Genomic DNA, 21515 nt, shown 5'->3' with positions numbered 1-21515 from the left:
AGCACATCCTGGCAACAGGCATTGGGTTGGCAGCCTTAGCAACTTCCACACAGCTATTTGACTAAATCAGCTTTCAGCAAAGCTATGTTTGGCACTCTGCATTAATGGTATCTTGTTTTGGGCTACAGGTGTCCTTTCTGTAACTTCCCAGCTCTACTGGACAGTGATGTGAAGCGGTTCAGCTGCCCCAATCCCCGCTGCAGAAAGGTAATTAGGGGATACTTCACGTTTGGTCTCTTCTGGAGTATTGGACAGGAGAGCTGGGATGACAGCTCATCCTTCCTAGCAGCAGTATCTGCATAGGGCAGCAGTCAAAGTGTTTGCTGGATCCTACTGATCTTCTGTAAGATTAGGTTCCTGGACAGGTGAATTTCAGGGCACTGTTGATTAAAGAGAAGCAGGAGTCCTGTCTTTTCTTGGAAGGTGTTGGCTAAAAAGCCTAAGGGTGCCAGAGGTTGCTGTCTTGCATATACAGAAATGTTCTGGTTGAACATGGCACTGGGTGTTTGTAGGTCAAAACCAAATTCTACTCTTGTATCTAATAAAACTTCTGGAGAATGAGCTGGAGCAGCCTTACATGCTATGTTTGAGGGAATTGGTATCTGCATTTTTCTTTTATGGGATAGCTTGAATACAGGTTCAGTTGGAAGTGACAAAAAAACTTGTTGGAAGAGTGGGCTGAAATGTCAGCCATTCAAAGGGCAGATCTTTGTGCTCTCCCCAGTTCCTGATGAGAATCATCAGGCCAAGTAGGGGGATGGAATGGGGAAAACTTGCTGCTTCTGCCCCATCAGTTCTGGGGAAAAACAGAAGCACAGGAATGTTTCCCAGTCTTGTGAACAGATGCAGGATCTTGCTTACTTCTGGTGCCAGCACGGCAGGGCAGGATCAGTGCTTGGCATGAAGCTACAAGGCCTCTTGCATCACTGTAGCCACAACAGTAAATTCTCATGAGATCTGAGATTCCTGCTAATCACTGAAATTCCTCCTGAGGGCATTAACCTTACACTTGTAGCTGCCAGAACTTTGGGTTCTCGCATTGATGTGGTATCACCTTTTGCCTGTATTGAGAAGTTTAATAGAAGGTTAAATTCTGCTGTCTGGAGAAGTTGAAGTTGCCAGTGCTGAACTCTGCAGTCTGGTGTGAAAATTGAATTTACTCTTGAGGGGAGAAAGCTGCTTATGAAAGATGCACAATTCCATTTTAGATCCTGACCTCCAGATAGGTTTTGTTAACATCTACCCTTCTCAGCTGGGAAGGGAATGTGGTGCCGCTGGATTGTCCCAGCGTTGGAGCAAGGAGGTTTGCTAGGCACTAGGTGGCAATGTTGATTCACATTTAAATCTCAATTTTTTTCTAACTGTTTTTGCAAAAGCCGAGTTGTTTTCAAAATGTACATATGTCAGCACTACAGAACAGAACTTGGGCTTGAAGAACATGAACCCTTCAATGGGCAAAATGAATTGAAGTCGCTTTTTCCCTAAAATGTGTAATGCAGCAGAGTAGTCATGATAAGAGGGATTGGTGCTGAAACGTTCCTTTCCTACTGCTTTGCTGTTTCATTTCCTTCCTAGCGTACTGCCTGTTCCACCCTCCCTGGGGTTACAGCATTCCAGTGGGCTGGATTTCTGCTTTCCTGGACAGCTCGTGTTGATTCATTAGCTGAAAATCTGCTGAGTAGCTTTGTGCTCTTCTTAGAAGTCCTTAATGACTTTACGGTTTGAAGTTGAGGGTGAGGAATTTGGATAGCAGGATGTGGTGTCTCTCAGCATCATCTGCAGTGGTTCTTCATACTCCCTCTATCTCCTCTCTCTCCAGAATGAAGAATTTCAGTTAATTCTCTTGCTTGCAGGAAATGGTTGCCCTAAGGGAGGAAAGGGCTAATCTAGGGAACTCCACAGAGGTTGGAGAGGATGCATTGGCTTTGCTAGCAGTGCCTCTGGCAGATTCAGTGGTGGTGATGACTGATGCTGGAAGGAGTCTCTCCCTGGTTGGAAGGACTGCACTCACACAGCTGAACCTAAAGCAAGGGGAAGTCTGGAAAGAGGAAGGTCAAAATGTGCCTCTCCCGAAACCTCGGAGCTCTTTGAGGGCGGGGAGAAGAGGACCAGATGGTGGACCTGTTGTATCCCTGTGCTCCATCACCTGCATCCTTTGTCTTTCTTTGGGAGTTTGTGTTGATACCCTCAGGCTCTCCATTAAATCTTGCAGGGAGCTTCATTCGTGTTCGGGCCAGCTACAGATACGCTGTAAAGCAAATGATGTGAACCAGCTGGAAGCCTTTACTTTGGCTGTGTGCTGGGCTCAACAGTAAGAACACTACACATACCCAGGTCACTGCTTGTGCATATCACCTGTAGTTTCAGTCATTTGCACCTTGAAGGGACCAAAATGTGGCTGCTCTGTATGTCAGGCAGCTGCCCTGCCTCCTGTGAGTGCCCAGCTGCACGGGGAGCATGCAGATGAGCTGGCACCATCTGCCAGGGCCACTGTGGCTCCAGTTGTGTGGCGTCAAGTTTGGCTCCTGGTAAGGTGGCCAGGGCTTGAATCTTAATATGACAAACAGCAGGGTGGAGGAAAAGCTTAGTTAGCCAAGGAAAAATGTCCGAGCCATCCTACAGTGTGTTCTCTGTGTGTGCAGTCTGAGCTGGTGCTGGGGCAGAGGCAGCTTTCACTCAGATTTGGCTGAGTATTGAGGTTTTGCTCTGTAATAAGCTGCTGACTGCACATGGAGCCAGGCTTGTTCAGCCTCCATCTTGGAGGGGTCCCTGCATGGAAGCAGCGCTCAAGTTTCTCATCTCTAAAGATGCACATTTCTCCTCCCAGAGCTACAGAGGAACCCAAAACTGGCAATTGTGGTGAAACAAGGAAAGGCACACATGGCTGGTTGAGTTGTGCAGTGCTGGGAGGTGAGTGTGCACTTCTGCATGGTGGGGGAAGTGCTCTTTCCCAGCAGAAAAGGAAGTCCATCCTCTCTGCTCAGCCTCCCTCCTCCCAAGACCCCACAATGCTGAAGACAAGGCTTTTGTTCCCAGCTGCTGCTGCCGTGTCCCTGGCGCCATGTTGTGGGAGAGGGAGATGGTTTCCCTTCTTTGCAGTCTCAGCACAAAGCACTGCAGGGCTTTCAGCCAGCAAGAGATGGGGAGCTGAAAGCTGCTGTTGCCATGGAAATAATGCATGCACGGAGCAGCAGAGAGCTTGAAACCCCCAGCACTCATTTCGTAGCCAGGCCACATTGCAGGGACTTGCGTTTCCAAGACTTTTCCTTAAAACTCCTCTCCATAGCATGGAATTTTTATTACTTTATGGGACCCAGTTGGGTCAGTGCTGGCTGGGTGTAAGAGGTGATGGCATGTGGCTGCATGGTGTGGGATGGCATTGCCCTCAGCCTGGGCAGCTGCCATTCCTGTGCATCCACAGTGGATTTGGGGGCTGCCTTGAGCATTGATGTGCCTGTCTCCCATGGATAAAATCTCCACTCTTTTGCCTTTCATCTTCAGCTTAAGCTCTCTGGCCACCAGCGATCCTCACGTGTTTTAATTTGGAGCGCTAAGACTTGGCATTTTAGGGCACGCCTTTTTAAGCTGCTCTGTATGTCAGGATTGATTTGGAGGTGCTGGCTAGGAACAGATGCGCCCAGCTGCTTTTAGCCTTCATTTTCTGTTGGAAGTGAGACAGGTTTAAACTTGCACTGAGCTGTGCCTGAACACGGCTGCTGTTAGCAGGGCACCGCCAGCGCTGGTAACAAGCGCGAGCCGTGCTGTGCGGTTTGCATGGCTCTGACAGGAGTGGTCTTGCTGAAATAAATTATTGCTTGATCAACAAGACCTGAAGTTGCAGAAGGAGGTGAGGGGGATACTGTGACACCCATGATCTCTGTACCTGGTGCAGCAAGGCACACACAGCTGCTTGTGTTTCAGAGGTGGGTAACAAGGCACCGATGATCCGGTTAGGAGTGTTTTATAGAGTGCAGGGGGAAGTGTTTGTGTAATCCAGCACCCAGCAGCAGGGGATGTGTTCAGGATGACATAGCTGTCCAAGGATGTCATCCAACACATACCACAGGGCCCATTACTTCTGTGCTAAAGGCTGGGCCATGCTGCCCAGAGCTGCCCTGCCCGACTCCAGATGTGCTGTGGGTTTAGGCTTAAACTGTATCGGGATTTGTTGCTGGCAGGGTGCATGTGCAACATGGAAAAAAAGATTGTCCTGGTTGGAGAAATTGAGCTTGTCCAGAATGCCTCAGAGTAGGATATACATATGGAGAATTACTTAATTCTCCTTGTTTTGCAACATGTTTTCCCAGCTGTTGAAGTCTGCTGTCTCATTCAGCTTCCTGACAGCAGTGCAAACATTTTGAAAGTCCCGTGGCCCCATCTCATTCTCTGTTCAGACATTCTTATTGCTGTTATCCGTATGTTTTTCCTTGAGCCTGTTTATTTGGATTTGATGGTTACTTGGAGCTTAGCCCCACAGCTTTAGTGCAGAGCAGAGCTGAAGGTAGCATTTGCTGTGGCCAACCCCTCTCTAATTTCTTCTTGGTGGCAGTGACCTTCTGTCCCAAGTCCTGTGCTTAAAATCCCGTCCTTCTGTGTCTCTTAGGAAAATTTGTTGGGACAAAGAAGGAAAGGAAATGTGGTGTGGATGACCTTGCTACATGTCTTCATAGAATTACAGAATGGTTTGGGTTGAAAGGGCCCTTAAAGACCATTCATGTTCTCCCTCCACTATAGACAGGGACACTTTCCACTAGACCAGGTTGCTTAGGGCTCCTCCAGGGATAGGGCTTGGGAATGGAGCACTCGTGGCTGTGTCCACTTTGATCTGGAGACCTGTCTCCCACGTGTCCATGCCAGCAGAACTCTCTAAGCCATCTTTTCCTGGCCCTGCCATCTTCCTCCTGAGCACTGCATCCCTGACACCTCCTGCTCCAGAGCTCTCGGCTGCGCCCTTTTTAAACTTGCAGCGCGCATGGGACCCCGCTGGGCGCTCTCAGTGCCAAAACCACAACAAATGGCGAGTTTCCGTCTGTCAGCTCGGCTCAGCCCGGCTCAGGCTCTCCACGGCTGGGCAGGCGATTTTCATTTTTCTTCCATAAAAGGACATTGAAGCTCGGCTGCAGCAGCGGTGCCGGTGCCGAGCCGCAGGCAGGGCGAGCGCGATGCTATCGGAGCGCGGCTCATTCCCTATCTCCGTAAAGGGATGGGCCGGAAGGAGGGGCCAAGGTCGAAGGTGGAGTTGAGGTGATTGTAGGCAGCCGATAACACCCCAGTAGGTTTTATTGCCGGGTTCTAAAGGGAGATAACAGGAGAGAGCTTGAGGTAGAGAAAACCTTAAAAGTACAGTCCTGTGGAGGAAGGGCACGTGCGCTAAACCATGTGGGCCATCCCATCGAGGTGGGGAGGGTCAGTGTTGTTTGGGGGGTGCTGAGAGTCGGGAGATCTTCTCATCCCCAGCTTTATGCTGGGCAAGCTTCTTATCCTGGGAGGAAACTGCAAGGGGAACAAGGGAAAGCCATGTGCTGGGGGTACCGTCGTACATCTTGACTTGCTGTGTGCTTGGACTGGGCAGGGGCAGTTACAAGAATTGAGTGGTGCCAGCAGTAAGTTGCTCCTAAACACCCCTTTCCAGAGAAGGAGGCACAATAATCAGACCAAATCACTGTTTTCCAGCTTGTCACCCTTTGAGACATGTAGGAAGGGGCTGTAGAAGCTCTGAGAATACCCCACCTGGAAAGAGGGGTAGGAGTGGGCTGAGTTAATTGCTGTTGTGGGGTTGGAGAGACTCCATCAGTGGGATCTCAGGTGCTGCTGCTGCTTTAACAAGGTCAAGTCTATTTATGCAGTGGTATGTGGAAATGCTTCACTTGATAAATGAGTCTGACAGAGGAGGAGAGGGTGAGGCCCAGCCTGGAAATGGACCTGAGGAAAGAGGTCAGATTAAATGGGGTATCTGTCTCATGCAGGGGAAAAAAAAAAAAGCTGCTGAAAGCAGGAACTCAGACTAGTCCCTTTAAAAATGGGCTGTGTAAGTCAGTGCAATTTCAAGCAACAAAGCTTACTCCTGTGCTTGCTTTCTGCCGTGTACAGCAATATCCAGTCAGTGAAGAGGCAGTTGAAAAGGCTATTCACTGACCAGTGAGTGCCTCTGTGTCAGGTCCATATGAGGTAGCAGTGCTACCTTCCATTTGTAGCTTTATCCTTTGCTGGGGAAAGGTCCAGAAGTAATAAACTGAGTACAACTTCATGTGGAGATGGAAATTTAAGCTTCAGCATCTTGTTTAGCCTTTTGCCCCTGGACACAGGGAGCCTACAACTATTTAGGCAAAGGGGACACTGATAGAAGCAGCACGCCTGTGATGGTCAGTTCTGGGTTATGATGGCTGTCTTTGGAGATGAGCGATGGATTCCACGGGGAATTGGGTAAGAGCATCCTGGGTGGGGTGTGAAAGACCCTTGGCTGCCTTGAATGTGGAAAATTGGTGGAGTAGCCTCGTAGCCAAATTCCTGGGGCTGGAAGGACCCTGAAAGCTGTAGTCGGGCTGAGGCTGAGACCTGCTGCAGGCTGAGATGAGCTGGCAGCATTGCCTTTTCCTCCTCAATCCTTTTGAAAATGAAAGGGATGAGGTTTTCTTCCATCTCATGCAGACAAGAGTGGGAGTAATGTAATGTGGTCACCCTAACATCAGGGAAAAACCCTAAATCTTTGTATGGACCAGAGAGCTCAGATTCCTCCATTAATTTGTTTTTTAAACAGTGAAGCAACTTTGCTCAGTCACTTGTCTGTCCCCATAACAGGTAGCAATGCCACCGAGCGTTCCTGGGACTGCTGTGAGCTGGGTACAGGTCCCTTCCACAGCAGTTTAAGCTTAAAACCCTGCCTAGTGTATTTGCAGAGTGTTGGAGCAGGGTTATCATTTCGCTGCTGCAGTGGAAATGGATATTGGAGGGGATGAGAAAAGGTTGTTACCAAGCCAAATTAAAAACATTGTTCTGACCTTACTCAAGAAGCTGTATCTTCCCTCTCTTTCCACCCCCTCACATTCCTGTCGTAGTAATCACTGATCTCTAACCTCAGCTTCATCTACCACAGCTAACCACTTAAAAAATGCACTCAAAAAAACCCCTACACCTCATTTTGCTGTACCTTAGTGCTTCCAGGGCAGAGGTATCTTTGGAGGGGCGTGAGTCAGCAGCGGAGGTTTGGAATAGCGTTGTGTCAGGGCACTGATGACTCCTCCAGGCCAGAGCCTGAGATGGCCTAACCTGCTGCAGGGAGTGTGGGGAGGTGTTTTGCTTCTCCTTTCTGTTTGCACATAAACAGATTTCAGCAGATGACACAGTCATCAGACTTCCTGAGCTAACACAAGGCTGCTGCAGACGATGGCCATTCTGGAGGCTGTCAGTGGAGTTTATTTCCTAATTTGGTCACAGTGTGTTCAGGGCTGGCCTGCTTTCCTTTTTTATTTTTTTTTTTCTTTTTAAAAACACCCATCATTTTCTCTCATTGTCATGGAGGGGAAGCTGTTTGTATCTGAGAACCTCCAGCTCCTTTCACTTCCTCTCCACAGAGGAAGTGATACTTGAAAGGCCCAGAACACCATGCAGTTCTGAAGCTGATCTTTCCTTTTTTTTTTTTTCTTCCTTTGCCATTCTTCCATGAGTTCATCTCAATGAACCTGCTGGCTTTTTATGCTTTCTGGGTAGTCATCTGAGCCCTTTGTGCTGAAGGACTTTGGAGTAGTTTTCTGAAATGTCAGAATGAGCTGTGCTACAGTTAAATTATAACATTGATAAGCTTGATTTATTGAAATATATATTTCGAGAGAGAGTGATGTGTGATTTCAGGAAAGAGCATGTGTGTTGGTTTGTACATCATCAAGTCACAGAAGGCCTGGTACCATGTAAGAAGCTGTAAATGCCAAAAACCAGGAGAAGACCTTTCAGAGTGAGTTCAATTGTCTTAAAAATCTTCCTTCAGAAGATCCCTGCTTTTCAATGTTGGACCAGAGTCCACCCAAACAAGCTGCCTTCCTGGCTTGCAGGAGACACTTCAGCCCTTCCACTCTTCATGTGAGTTTTCATTCAGCAATAAGAACAGCCAAGGAATCATCACCAAACTTAGAAGCTCCTTTATTGCTTTTGGTTCTATGCTGGACTTAGCAGGAACAGAAGGAGAAAATAAAAGGAAAGAAACAAGTTCCCAGGTGATACAGTTAAGGATGCAGTTCCAGCAGCTTATTCAGTGGGATGGGGAGGATTGTGTGCCTTAGGTGGGGGTGAAGCTGTCGCTGTCAAGGGAGCTGCTGTCAGTTGGAGAAGATTCCCAGGCCTTGGAAGCCCAGGGATGTGCTGGGTTACCTATTCAAACCCAGCTCTATTTTAGGTTCATAGTACATATCATAAACAGCTTCAGCAGAGCCTGGGGTTAAGGTGTGCCTGGAGCAGATGGATTAGTGGCATTAAAGGTTTGGCTGTAGGGGGGCAGGTACAGGCTGGTCTCTGCAGAAATTCTCTGCAGAGAGGAAACTTCAGTGTGTGTCATGTGTGGGATCCCAGGATACCATTGACCTCCAAAACATGAGTAACGGAGAAAAGGGAACACCAAGTGGTGGGGCAGCAAGTTTAGAGGGGCAAAGGGAAGGTGAAACACAAGTTTACTTCTAATTCAGTAAAAATCACCTCTGTGTGTCATTCCTATTTGCATATTATCCTCTAATTAACCATGACTGACTCACGCACCACTTCCACCTGAAAGGAATGATATGTTTTGAAGTGTATGGTTTATAATCTCAGTAGGCCAGCATTTCTCCTCCTCTTCTCCTGTCCTCTTCCAGTGCCCCCCAAAATGCATTCTCTTGTTGCTTTTAACCTTCAAGCCTCTTTTCTTCTGCTCCTCTCTCTGTTACTGCTCTTGCATTATTAATGGACTGTAGCAATTCAGCCAGAACACTGACATTACTAATTATTACTTGTAGAGAGGAATGGGGAGCAAGATAGAAACTGGGTCAGGAAATGTTGTCATCATAAAATGATAGCATCAGAACCGGAGAGCAGAACTGTTTATATGAGCAGGTTTGCATTGGAAATGCCTCCTTCACCCCGGAGCACACCTGTGCACACTCACCATGCACATCCTCTTTGCTTACTTGCTGTGTGCAGATGGGAGAAACATCTCACACACAGAGAAGGGTTAATGGACCTGTAATTTCCAGCAGCAGAGAAATGGAGTGATGGGTTGTGTTCTGCATGGCATCACTTCAAGCATCACAAAATTCATGTGCTCCTCGTTGCTGTAGTAGGAAGCCCCTTCCCCTGCTGGTGTCAAAGGCTGAGGAAGCAAAGTGGCTGCGTTTATTTTTGTATTCAGCAAGAGCCTGTCACGCTTGGTGCATTCAGATTGTCCTTGGCAGCACCAAGGGCATCCTACAGCACCAAACAGCTCACTCTGCTCCATGTGAGAGAATACAGCTGCTATGAAACCAGAACATTATTTTAGGGATGCAGCAATTAACCTGTGAATATTGGGCATGAGGAATTGCCTGCTTCTGGTTAATGGAGCTGTGCCTCTTCACTCAATTGGGCAAAGCATCCACTTGGGAATCTGGCATTCCTTGGAGGCCTCGTGTGAACGGTTGTCTGTTGTGTTCGCTTTCCCCTTGAGAGGGGGGTACGTGTGAAAATGGGAGTGTCATTGACTGTAAAATGTATCAACTCTTATGGTAAGTGGCAGTCAGAGAAGGTCATCTCTAAACGCACACCGTCGGCATTGAATAGTCAAAACAGCTAAAATGCATAGGTCAGCAGTAAAATACAAACCCAGAATTGATCTGTGTGTGCTGGCAAAAGACAAGTCCCTCTCCCAAAAACATGCTCACAGAGAAAATGGGCAGACTGAAATCTAATCCCTCCCAGAGGCATAACTTTGGTTGCTAGTGATGAGAGCATATCTCTGGGTGAAATATCTGGCTCAAGGTGGCAGATTCCCGAGAAGTCCCTTGGAGAGAACGAAGGGAGTGTGTGTGTCTTCCCTCTCCGTGCTGCTGGTCCCAGTATGTGTGACTGCCTGCCCGTGCATCAGCTGGGAGCCCCTGCTCTCAATGGGTATGGGGAAGCACCAAAACAGTCGGAGCTCGGTCCCTGCCAGGCGGTCGCGCATCCCCATGAGCTCAAGGCTGCTTCATTGACACTCCCAGGAAGGCGGGAGGCCAGCACAGGAGCAGCGTGACTCCCTCACGAGTCAGATGGTAACTCACACAAAGCCAGCTTGATATTTAGGCTGGGCAGAATTGACAATATCCCCTTTCAAAGATTATCCTTTAAACTGTCCTAGTCACACACCGTCTTTGGCGCCTGCCTGAGCCTTTCGTCAGGATGAGCAGTATTTAAAAGAGAGGCTGGCTGCTCTAATCTCTTCTCCATGGGCTCTAAAACCTATCCTGCTGTAGCTCGCCAACTTTATTTCTCTTACTGATCATAATAAGTGTAGGGCTCTTAAATCCTGGCTCATGTTTTATCTGTGGTGTTGGTGGGGCTGCCTGTTATCTTGAAGCGAGCCCAAAGCAGAGCTTTGCTAGTGCATTTGAGGGAGAGCAGACATTCCCATGAAGTGGGAGCTGGAGATACAGTAGAAATTACTGCCTATTTAATAAAGCCATTGTGAATCTGGAGAGGTCTAGAGTTTACAATCCCAGTGTCCTTTTTTTTTTTTTTTTTTTTTTAAAAAAAGGCAAGTACTGATTTGCCACTAAAACTGAGCATTGTCAGTAAGGCAATTACTCTGTCCAAAATTTCATGTGCACGTATTTAATTAAAAGGCAAGAGGGTTAATGAAGCTTTGAGTGCATAAGGCCCCATTCCCTGAATTTAATTTTCTTTAATTGCTCCAGAGATTGAAATTCCCAGCTGTGGTTGTCCCCTAACATGTGAATTAAGGAACCGGAAAGGGACAATTTGGTTTGTCTCATTCAGTGCCAGCTTCTTCCCCTTTGACTGAATTTTCATCTTTTTGGTTGAAAGGGGACTAGATAAAAATCCTTTCTTAAGTCAGTGTTTCAGCTTTGTGGTAGAATTGGCAAAGCTGTGACCTGCTGATACTTTGGACACTGGGAATGAGCTGAAAAACAGGGAGTGTTTGTGCAGGTTGTTATTCTTCCCTAATGTATTGCAGAAGATCAAGAGCAAATACAGTTTTTATTCTTTTCCCTCCCCAATACCTGTCATCGCATTCAGGACTGGTGGGGTTAAGTCAACTGAATTGCATGGCACAGCCCCAGTCAAACGAGGCTTCATTAGTGTGCAGTTTCAAACTTAAAAAAATTTTAAAGGGTGGTTTGGGGGTTTGTTGCCTGTTTATTGGGGTGTTGGAATAGTCTAAGCCCTCTGTGAATGTCAGGGTCTTTTTGTGTAAGTTCATAGTCCAAGCTCTGTCAAAGGGCAAAAATTTAAAGTACAGCAAATTCATGGGCTGGTGAGATGATCAGTGATGGGAAAAACCTGTTCCTGACTTCATTGTAACAAAAGCTGATGGTCCTTGCTGAATGCCCTGTATGTGGTGTGCTCTGCCTCTATTGTGGCAGTTGCTGTTGGATATTCCAAGGCTGCTGTATGTTTTTGTGTCCTAATGGGCTTGTTAGCAGCTGTAGCCTTGGCTGGGTGGTTAATAGTAAAGGAAGCTTCCAGCAGCAACAGAAGGCATTAGGGGTTAATTTAATGCACACCTAACACTGGAACAACAGCAGCAGCAAGTGTTTGGGGTTTGCCTTTTGGAGGTCTTAGCTGTCAGAAATCCTTGGGAAAACATGCAGTAACATCCCCTTGATCTGGTGGAGACTTGCCCTAAGCCTCCAGCACATACACTGAAAGATAAGCATCCCCTGCCTGAGCAGGTATTTCAGAGCTGTCGGGCTCTCTCAGGTGGCTGCTGCTAAGCTGTGGTGTGTATGGTGGTTCCTGGAGTGCTTTTGGGAGGATTGTTTTGGATGAACTGTGCTTTGCTTTCAGGAAGGTATCCTGTCCCTCCCTGTTGATGTGGGACAAACCACCCTGCAGGGACCCCTGCCCTGGTTGTGGAGCTGGAGGGATGTGAAGGTAGCTTTGGCACTCAGCAGCATCTTGGAGATGCACATTTGATTAAGATGGACCATTAACCATGCATATCCATTGAATCTCTGCTTCAGTCTGTAAAACCATTAGGATTAAAAAAATTTAATCGTTTTCTGACATTCTTTCATCCATCCTTATTTCCAGTCAGCCTGCTCATCTTCAGCTAGGGTTAGCATGAATTCCCCACTCAAACCTGCACTTCTGGCCTGGAGGAATCCACCTTCTTTGCTGCTACCCAACATCTCTCCCGTGCCTCGATGGTTTAAGTGACCTCTGCCCTGTTGAATAACTAATGGCCAGGTTGGAGTGCGAGGGGTCAGGAGGTCCAGGGCCTGCCCCGTGCGTGGCTGCTCCTCCCACTGTGGTCTGGGGGAGCAAAGGTGATGCTTTAAGTGGTCTCTGTGCTGCTACCAGTGTAAACAGAGCAGATGTTTCCCCGAGCCCGGGGAGAGTTAATGGAATGCATCGGCCCTGGCTGATGTAAAACATGGCAGCGAGTTTTGGGGATGAGGTCAGCAGGACTGAAAGCTGATGGGAGTTTAATGTCGAGGCTGCTTCTCCAAGCCAAGGGGTCAACTGAGAGAGCTGTGGCTAATGGAAACGCAAGTACACTTGTCATAAATCAGTGCCACAACGCTGAACAGGCATTGCTGCTGCTGGATGCCACAGCCAGCAATGGTTCTGTAACCACCCATGAGCTCTTGTTCCTCACTGGGTGTCCTTAGTGTCAGTGTTTGATTTTAGAAGGGACAAAGAGGCTAATAATTGAAGGTTTGGGAAAGGTTTCACCTCCATGTGCTGTGAGAGCCTTGCCTGCTTCACCTCCGTCACTCTGTTGTTCATGGGATCCCATGGTTGCTGTATCTCATCCATGGGGGAAATGCCAGGAGGGCAGCCAGGATATTGTTGGGATACCATTTTAAACAAGTTGTCCTCCTGGTCAAAGGAGATGGATCGTGTTTCTGCTGTGAGGTTGCTAGGAAGTCCTGAGGCATCCAGGAAAGCGTCGAGAGGCAGGAGGCAAAGCAGGCTTGGCACTGCTTAGAAATCATGTGGGGTTTTTTTAAAAACAAACAAGTCTTGTAAAAAGTAAAGAGCAGCATTTTCCTAGACAATGAGAAATCAGTTTGCTCTCTGACCAAGCAGCACATTTCCCGTGAAGCTGGATGCTGCAATGTGCCATTTGCCAACGAGATAAGATGGCTGTATTTGCTCGGTGATTTATCCCCTGTGAAGCCAATCTGAAAGAATGCTTTATTGCTCTATTTATTTTTTCAAAAGAGGCTTCTTTGACCTCATTTTTTGTGTAGGGAGCATGCATGCCTTTAAGCTAAATCTCAAAGCCTGGTCAAAATTGGGGTCTGTCTTCAAGGTTGCAGCTTGAAACACAACATCCATGATGCCATTCAGAAGCCGAGAGGTGAGCAGCTCTCCCCGAGGCTTTTTCTGATTGAAAGCCTCATACACATCAACAAAGCCAGTCTGCAGCTTAAAGGGTTTGGGTTTTTTTCCTTTCTGGGTCCTCCTTTAAGGGCAGAGGTTAAAACAAAACAGATGCTCTTGGATGGTGTCTCTGCTCTTAGAGGCAGTTGCTGTACGAGGCCTTGGCTCCTGGCACGTGAGGGGAGGATGCTCCCTCCTATTTGCGAGCGGACGTCAGGCTTAATAAAAAACCCCAATCTGAAAGAGCTAGATGATCCCCCTGAGTGAGAAGTATCCGTGCTGTTATTGCATTACCTCCATCCCTTAGTTTGTTTGTGCAATTATCCATGTAAGTAAAACCTGAAAGTGCCTCCTTACAGCACATTCTCCCCAAACAAGGGAAAGGATCGCAGCTATTGGAGTGGCTGCAGAGAGAGGGATGGATTTTTCAGGTAGCTGGAAGCTGTGCCAGGTTGGGTGTTTGCTGGTAGCCTGCTACTATATTTAGTTTTTCTTGGCCTCCCAGAATGAGCACATTGAACCTTTCTAGATATGGAGATAGGCACAGCACCAGGCAGCCCTCAACACGGCCTGCCAACTTCTGAGCTTTATTTGTTGTTTGGAGCCTTGGTCTTCACTGTTCTGTGTCTCGGGTAGAGGATAATGAGATTAGGTTATGTGAACAAGAGTTGGTTTTGTAGCTGTTCTCTCTACAGGTAACAACTGGGGTGTTTTTTAAGAAAAGCTCCTTTTCTGGGGGTTTTATTATCTTGTGCATTTAACCCTTTGTGGTGTTTCAGGTGTGCAGAGTGAAGAACAGGTGCTTTGCAGGAGTCATTAATTGCCTTCTCCAGTTTTGTACCACAAACCAGTATGCAGATACTTTCAGACACAAACTACTTCTACTCCGAGATCCCTTGAATAATTTTGACCTACCCATGTAGTTAAATGAAACATTTTTTTCTTCCTGGAACTTTATTCTGGTTGCAGCTGTTGTACAAGCTATAGATTTCTAGATTTGTCAGAAAACCATGACTTCAGACCACTGGGATTTTGGTGGGTGGGTGAAAGTGCTAACAGATTAACGAGTCTTACTTAGCATCTCCATCTGCCAGACTAGGCCGTGTTCGGCACAGGAGGCTTAACACAGCTGGTTTGAGCTGGTCTCTGAAAGCAAAGCACCCTTTCCCTAGTCCAGGCTGACCCCGATCTCTAAAAACAAGCACTGCAGTGCCTTGTGTATAGTTATAATTGCCCTGAGAAGCTGTGGCTGCCCCATCCCTGGAAGTGTCCAAGGCCAGGTTGGATGGGGCTTGGACCAACCTGGGATAGTGGAAGGTGTCCCTGCCCAGGGCAGGGGGTGCAACGAGATGAGCTTTAAGGTCCTTTCCAACCCAAACGATTCTGTGATATATTTCCTTTCCTTTTCCTCGTCCAAGCACTATGGTGAACCTAAGGTGTGCAAATGAGTAAAAGTAATGGAAAAATGCAGGGAATCCCCTAAGGACCAGGTAGAAGGCCTGGGTCCTCACCAAACATGTGGATCAAGTCCCTTGTCTGACACTTAACTCTCACATATTGCTGTGACACTTGCAATTACTTTCCTTGTGCCTTACCTCCATAAGGAGATAAATTAGAACGTGTGGTATAAATCAGATATCTCAATCCCAATGAGGGCAGCTCATACCAGGGGGAAATGCCTGGGAGCAGCTGTGTGTGTGGCAGTGCTCTCATGTTGCAGTTGGCTCTAATCTCTGTCGCTGCGAGGGGCAGCCTCAAGGTCCAGCTGTGAGCAGGAATGAGATGGCCTGATGAGGCGAGAGCTGCTGTGCATTAGCTGTAGCTGTTGGCTTTTCTGTTTCCTCCTGTGAGCTCTGAAAGTTAAATGGGAATGAAGTAGCTGCTGAATAAGAGACATGTTATCCCTTGCCTGCATCCGTTTATAGGTGGCAAGTTGCCATGGCTAAGACACCGATCAACTGTTATTCTGAAATCAGGGGTTATTCTTCAGTTGTTTTTTTTTTAAGAGAAATGGGATATCTGCCATCTCCAGCACCCAGGAAGTATCTACAAAAGTGAGTGTTGGTATTAGTGTGGGTGTTGTGTGTGCCTGCACATACACACTCTCCTGCTGTTCCTGCACAACCATTCTCTAATTTCTCCCTTGCCTGTGAGACTGGATAAACAGCCTAGAGGCTCTGGGGAGCTCCAGGGTGTGGGGGAAAGGCTGGCCTGGCTGATTCGGTTGTGTAAAACTAAAACGCATTTACTCAGCGCATTGGGTGGACTGTTCTTGTGTGTAATGAATTGTGTAACTGCACAGCCGTACCAAAGCAGACTGAGATCCTCTGACAGTCCTCTGACTTGTCTCCCACATGGAATCATTACAGCTGCTAGTCAGGAATATGCAAAATTCCCGTGATCTGCTTGCATGTGTTACTCCAGATTGCTTTCTACACCGAGTGCCTTTGCAGTATCGGTGAACCTTCTTGCTGCTCTCCGTGGGTTTGATGACATGCTATCCCAAAATTTGGACTGGATCATTTTTCTGAAGTACCTCATCACTATGGAAAAGTGAAAGCAAGCAGTGCCAATTACCAGGAAAGCTCTTGTAGTCCTTGGACTTACATGTTGGGCATATGGAGTCAGATCACATTTTCTTTATATTATGACATTAGTGACACCAAGTGTTTTGTTCTGGTTCTTAGTCAAGACTGACAGGAAGGTAGAAAACCCTTAGAAGAAGTTTCAAATTATTCTCTGCAGTCTAGAAATCTGCCTGACAGTAAGATGTTAAAGCTAAGTCTTCAAGGAGAAATGTTGAGATCACTTGATGAGTCTGTCAGGGTACACCTCCAGAGATGTGTGTAACATTTTAAATGTAATAGATAATGAGAAGATAGTATTAAAAGTCTAAAAAGCAGAGCTGGCTGACAACCCGTGCTTTGAGTCATCTTGGAGCTTTTGGATCAAGTTGGATATCCTGATTGGGAAGGGGGAGACTTTAGACTTAGTTGTAAATGGAATAAAGGGAATAGATGCTATTACAGGACACCCTATTTAATGGTCACTTTTGGCTCATTCTGAGTTGAAATCTATTGCTGTAATGTCATTACAGTCTGCAGCCCCACCATTTCCAGCTGTCATCCAGCTAGATTGGCCAGGCTGAGCCAGCCTAAGTGTGAACATGTGGCTGACTGACAGCCATGGAGCTGAGGAACTGCGGGGAATGGGAGCCTGGATTCAGTAGGTACCGCTCTCCTGGGAATCCTGTGGTGTGTTAATTAGTGCTGCCAGGGGAGAGACAACCTCAGAACACATGTGATTCAAAGGCCACAGTGCAAATTCAAAGAAGAATTTATAGAGAGCTGTTAAAGTACCAGTGATGGTGCAGACTGTCCCTGGCCCACAGAGAGCAGTGTGAGGAGCAGCATTCCTGCCCTATCCATAAGGAGCTTCCTCCTTGCCCTCCAAACAGCACAGGTTTAGATGGACTTCTACTGACACTACACTGGTTTATGCTAATTGTGCTGGTGGAGGAACTGGGCAGCATTTTGATATTCAGGTGTAAGAGGTCTGTGTGAAAAGAGCTGTAGGTTATCACTGCTTCCAAAACTCTGCTTTTGACCTGAACTCTGCAAAGCAGTCTTTGTTTTGTATGGTGCTTTGTTAAATGGCTGTTGTTCAGGCTGAGGGTAGTTGTTTTTGTGTGTGTGTACTGAGAGAAAGGTCATGCTATAAATTAGCACTCCTGGATCTCTCGTGCTGGACCAATGCATGTGAATGTGGGTGTGTGGGGAGGTCCTGCTCTGGGATATTCTCTGCTCATTTCTGTCTGTGATTCTCTACTTAGCTCTGAATACAGATGTTTATGCATGTATTTAGAAAAGGCTGGTCTGGAAATAAACTTCTCTTTGCAGCACTCCACCTCCCTCAGCTTCATATTTTAAGACTCTTTGTTCTCTCCTAGTAATTTTCCAAGTGGATTAGTGCAGGTCACCAAGGCATCCACATCAGTGAAATACAGCAAGATGTTGCTGTCAGCTCCCGAAACACTCCAGCACTCACCCCATTGCTTATCAACCCACACTCCAGTAATCCTAATAGCTATGTCAGAGCAAGATTAACAGAAAATCCAGGCAAATATTTATGGTTCCCTTCAAGGTCTGTATTAATCCTAGAATGTGGAGTAGATGCTTTATGAGGAGAGCTTGGAAACCTTGCTCATGTGGGCTGAGGAGGGGATTCTGCCAGGCTGGGTAAGCTGCTGCCAGCTTGGGGAAGAGGTGTGGGGCAGACAATGCAGGAGAGGGTGCAAGATTTCCAAGTGGAATGGGGAGAGAAGCAGCTACAAATGAAAAAGGGAGGGTAAGGAGCTGTGTTTGGTTTTGGTGCTGTAGCAGCATCGTATGGCAGCTCAGTAATGAAAGAAAACAAGAAACATAAAAGACAAAGCAGAGGAGGAGCAGCTTGAGAAGAAAGAAGCAGAAGAACCATGCAGCAGGTTGGCATCTGGGAAACGCCTGGGAAAGCAGCACTGGTTGGGAGGTGGCAGTTTTAACCATGGTAAAGACTGGATCCCTTTTGTCTGTGGGGCTGTGCAGGTTTCAAGGCGTTAATGGAGTGGTATGAGAAAGCTGGTGAGATGCAGCTTCCTCCCCCAGTGTACAGCTAGTCCCAGGAGGATTGGGTGCTTGAGTCCAGTGTTGTAATGGTGAGGATACTTTCCCAGTTTTAAAATGTCTCATAAAATGATCTAAACTAATACTTCAACACAGGCACGTCAATGCTGACCAACAACGTAGGAAAATCTAGTGAGGAGCATGGTGGATGCTGCAGTTCAGCTAAAGTCAGCAGAGACCAGTCTCTGAAGGGGAGAGCTAGAAAAGAGAAGGAAACTTTCTGGCTGTAGCTCTAAGCTCTAGGAGATGTCTGTACTGTCCTTAGCGTGCTGTAGTCAAAGACTGCTTTGTGCCTGGGAAGGGTAATCACTAATGCTTATAAATATGGCTTCCTCTTTTCCAGTGGGGGAAAAAAGCAGGATTCCTTGTAGTTTGTGTGGGTTTGGGGAGTGTTTTGTTCTGGCTCAGCTGCGGAGCTGTGACACCAGAGGGAGTAGGTGAGCCTCGAATAGCTGCTTTCAACAAAAACCAGCAGCAAATAATCACAGCCTTTGCAAGAGGTAAATTAAAACCATCTCCAGCCTGGGAAACATGCACAGCTCAGCATCTTTTCTCCATAAATATTTCCCTGCTGTAGAATCTCTGTAACCCCTTCGGAGCCCAGCAGCTGTGCTCTTCCCAACGTTAGGTGAGCCCCCTCCTCGCCATGTGCTCCCTGAGTGGCTGCTAGGTAGGGATTTTGGAACTGAGCTCTGTGGCTCTGTCAGAACTTACTGACGTGGAGAAGTCAAGAAAGGGTTGATATGAAACCCGTCTGGCCTTCCTGCATGGCATTGCTCAGCCTGACATCCCTGTGGAGCAGCTGTTAGCACTGGAGCAGTGAATTTGGTTTTTTCCTTGTGTGCTTCTGTTGCTGAAGCAGCACTTTAGCTCTGGAGGAGGTTGGTCTCAGTGTCTTCTGTCCCACTTTAAAAATGGGGCTTGTCCAGTCTTTGCACACCGAGCAGGACCACTGGAGGAGCTGGAAGTGTGGGGTTTTAACATTTGTGTGGTCAAAGCTAGAAGGTGTTCTTTCCCACCCTGTCTCAATGGCATTGCATCCTTGTCCTCACAGACACTGTGAGGCGTACGTGGAATTCTGCTGCGAGGGAGCTGAGAGCGAGCTGCCATAAGAGGGCTCCAGAGCCCTGTTCTTGACTGTGTTCCTTTGTGGAGCGATCTTCCCCTTTTTCTTTATCAGTATGTCCAAGCTGCCTTAGCAAAACCCTCTTACACCTGCACTAAATATTCTTATTTTTTTATTGCACTGCTCAGACTGGTTATGAACCTGGGTCTCTTCATTTTAATCAGCACAATGAAAATGTGCATGCTACAAAAATGCCTTGAGTAAAGCTTATTTCTTTGAATAGAGGAAATTTGACTTAGCAAGACTCCTTCCCTTCTTCTGGTGCAACCATAACCCCATAGCAGGAGCTGAGCAGGTCCAGCTGCAGCAAGAGCAGCCCACGTTGAGAGGTTCATCTGTATGCAGGGTGCTGCCTGCCTGTCTGGTAATGAGCACAATGAGCCTGGGGATGGGCTTTGGGCAGGGGAGGGAGTCCTGTTGCCATGACAATACAAATTGCAATGGATGACTCTTCAGATAAAAGCATCACATTTTTAAAGGAGAAAAAAATAGTGTGAAATAATAGCAGAAAGACTGTGGGGGGAAAAAAACAGTGTTAAATAATAGCAGAATGATATGGTGTGAGTTCTAGCTTTGAGATGCAGCTTGGGAGAAGAAGATGGGGCTGTAGATACTAATTCTGGAAATGCTCTTCCCCTCAGGGTATTGAGGAGCATTAAGAAAATCAGGCAGGGGCCAGGCTTCCTATGAATAAGCGTCCAGCAAGTTTTCCATGCAAATATTTGGACGTGGAGTAATGAGTTCCAGTAACAGCTGAGTGCTGACTGCACCACGGGAGGCTCTGGGACTGTGCAGTGATAGCCTGGTTGCCATGACGGTCCAGCTGCCAGCCTGTACAGTCAGGCACCATGCAGATGGACAACTGTCCATATTTCTGTTGTGCCTCGAGCAGATTCCTCTGTGTTACCACTCTCTGGAGCAAAGTCAATGTGCCCTGGAAGCCAGAGGCAGTAAGGATGTATTTACAGGAAAGACAGGGAAGTCCAATAGTCCTGCTGTAGGGGCTTTTTAGGAATTTCCTTGCTGATCCTGTTCAGGTGGAACATTTCTAATCCTGCTGTGAATCCTTGTTAGAGACAGGTTTTGTTTGCAGTCATGGCCAGTATAAGATCTGTTTCTACTTTGAACTGGCACCTTTTTAACACAGACTCCAAAGACCACAGTAAAATGGGCTTTTTTTAACTGTTGCTCTCTCAAAACTGTTCACAAGGTGAAACTAAACTTACCCAGTTGCCTGTAATTTGAGGTGTTATGATTCCGCTGGTGTCGCAGCCAGTTGTGTTGAGCACAAATAGACATTCCAAGGAAGGATGGGATAATTAGAAGCAATCCAGTGATTCTTGTGACTGTATAAAAATAACCGGACTTTTTTAAAGATGAGTTATTTTTAGGAGCCTCGTGTCAAAAAGGGCTTGTGGGGTTTTGCATTCAAGAACAGTAAAGTCAGATGTTATACCTGCTTAGGGGGTTTTTTGTTGGTTTTTTTTTTTCCCCTCTGAGTAAGATCTCTGCTGAGGTTTTTGCTTTATAAAACAAATAGGCACTGGAAGTTGTTGGGATAAGTAACACAGGCCACTGGCTTGCTGGCAAAGGAACATCAGGCTCAGGTTTAGCAGTGGGACCCAAGTGGCCCAACAGCAGGTAGTGAAGATCTGATTTAACAAGACTGTTTTAAACAATACACCCAAAGAAAGCTTGCAGCCTGGAGCTGGGTGATGCTTCTCTGACCTGTATTTATTTTGGTGGTTTACTGTGCCTTGAGGAGGGGGACTTTCTCCTGTCCTGGAATGAGACTCTGCTCAGGTATTTTTTAAGCTACCCCTGAAAAGCTGCTCTTCCAAGGAAGAGGTTCTACGTTGGTGGCCAAAACCTAAAAGTGAAGTTTTTGTGTTTCCTGTTATAATATATCCTCTTTGTGCTGCTGGGAAGTCAAGCAAGAATGTTTATATTTTTAAAAAAAGAGGAGAGGGTTGAGGGTCTCTCTCTGGCTACTGAGCAGCATTTAATCCACCACACCAAACCCTTTCACAAAGGTACTGAGTTGTAGAATGTGTTACCAAAGGTTCAGCTCATGTACCTGAACATGGATAAATGAAATCGAAGATAAATATTGGAATATGCTCTACTAGTAGGACTTCCCGGAGATCAGTGGGAGCCTTTGCCCAGAGTGAAGCAGTTTG

The 21515-nt window shown here is 46.9% G+C and overlaps 1 protein-coding gene across 3 annotated transcripts in view; it reads left to right on the top strand.

The window, feature by feature from the left end:
• The window catches only part of RNF216 (ring finger protein 216), a 78102-nt gene that overhangs the window by 29967 nt on the left and 26620 nt on the right, over positions 1-21515 (top strand). For all 3 annotated transcript variants that reach the window (XM_039560346.1, XM_039560344.1, XM_039560345.1), the window contains one exon: positions 129-207. In XM_039560346.1, coding sequence (XP_039416280.1) covers positions 129-207 — 79 coding nt within the window. The remainder of the gene's footprint in view (positions 1-128; positions 208-21515) is intronic.

The sequence above is a fragment of the Corvus cornix genome, chromosome 14, assembly GCF_000738735.6.
Source record: "Corvus cornix cornix isolate S_Up_H32 chromosome 14, ASM73873v5, whole genome shotgun sequence".
NCBI classification, from domain to species: domain Eukaryota; kingdom Metazoa; phylum Chordata; class Aves; order Passeriformes; family Corvidae; genus Corvus; species Corvus cornix.
The sequence above is the reverse complement of the archived record's forward strand: the minus strand, read 5'-3'. Positions and strand labels throughout refer to the sequence as shown.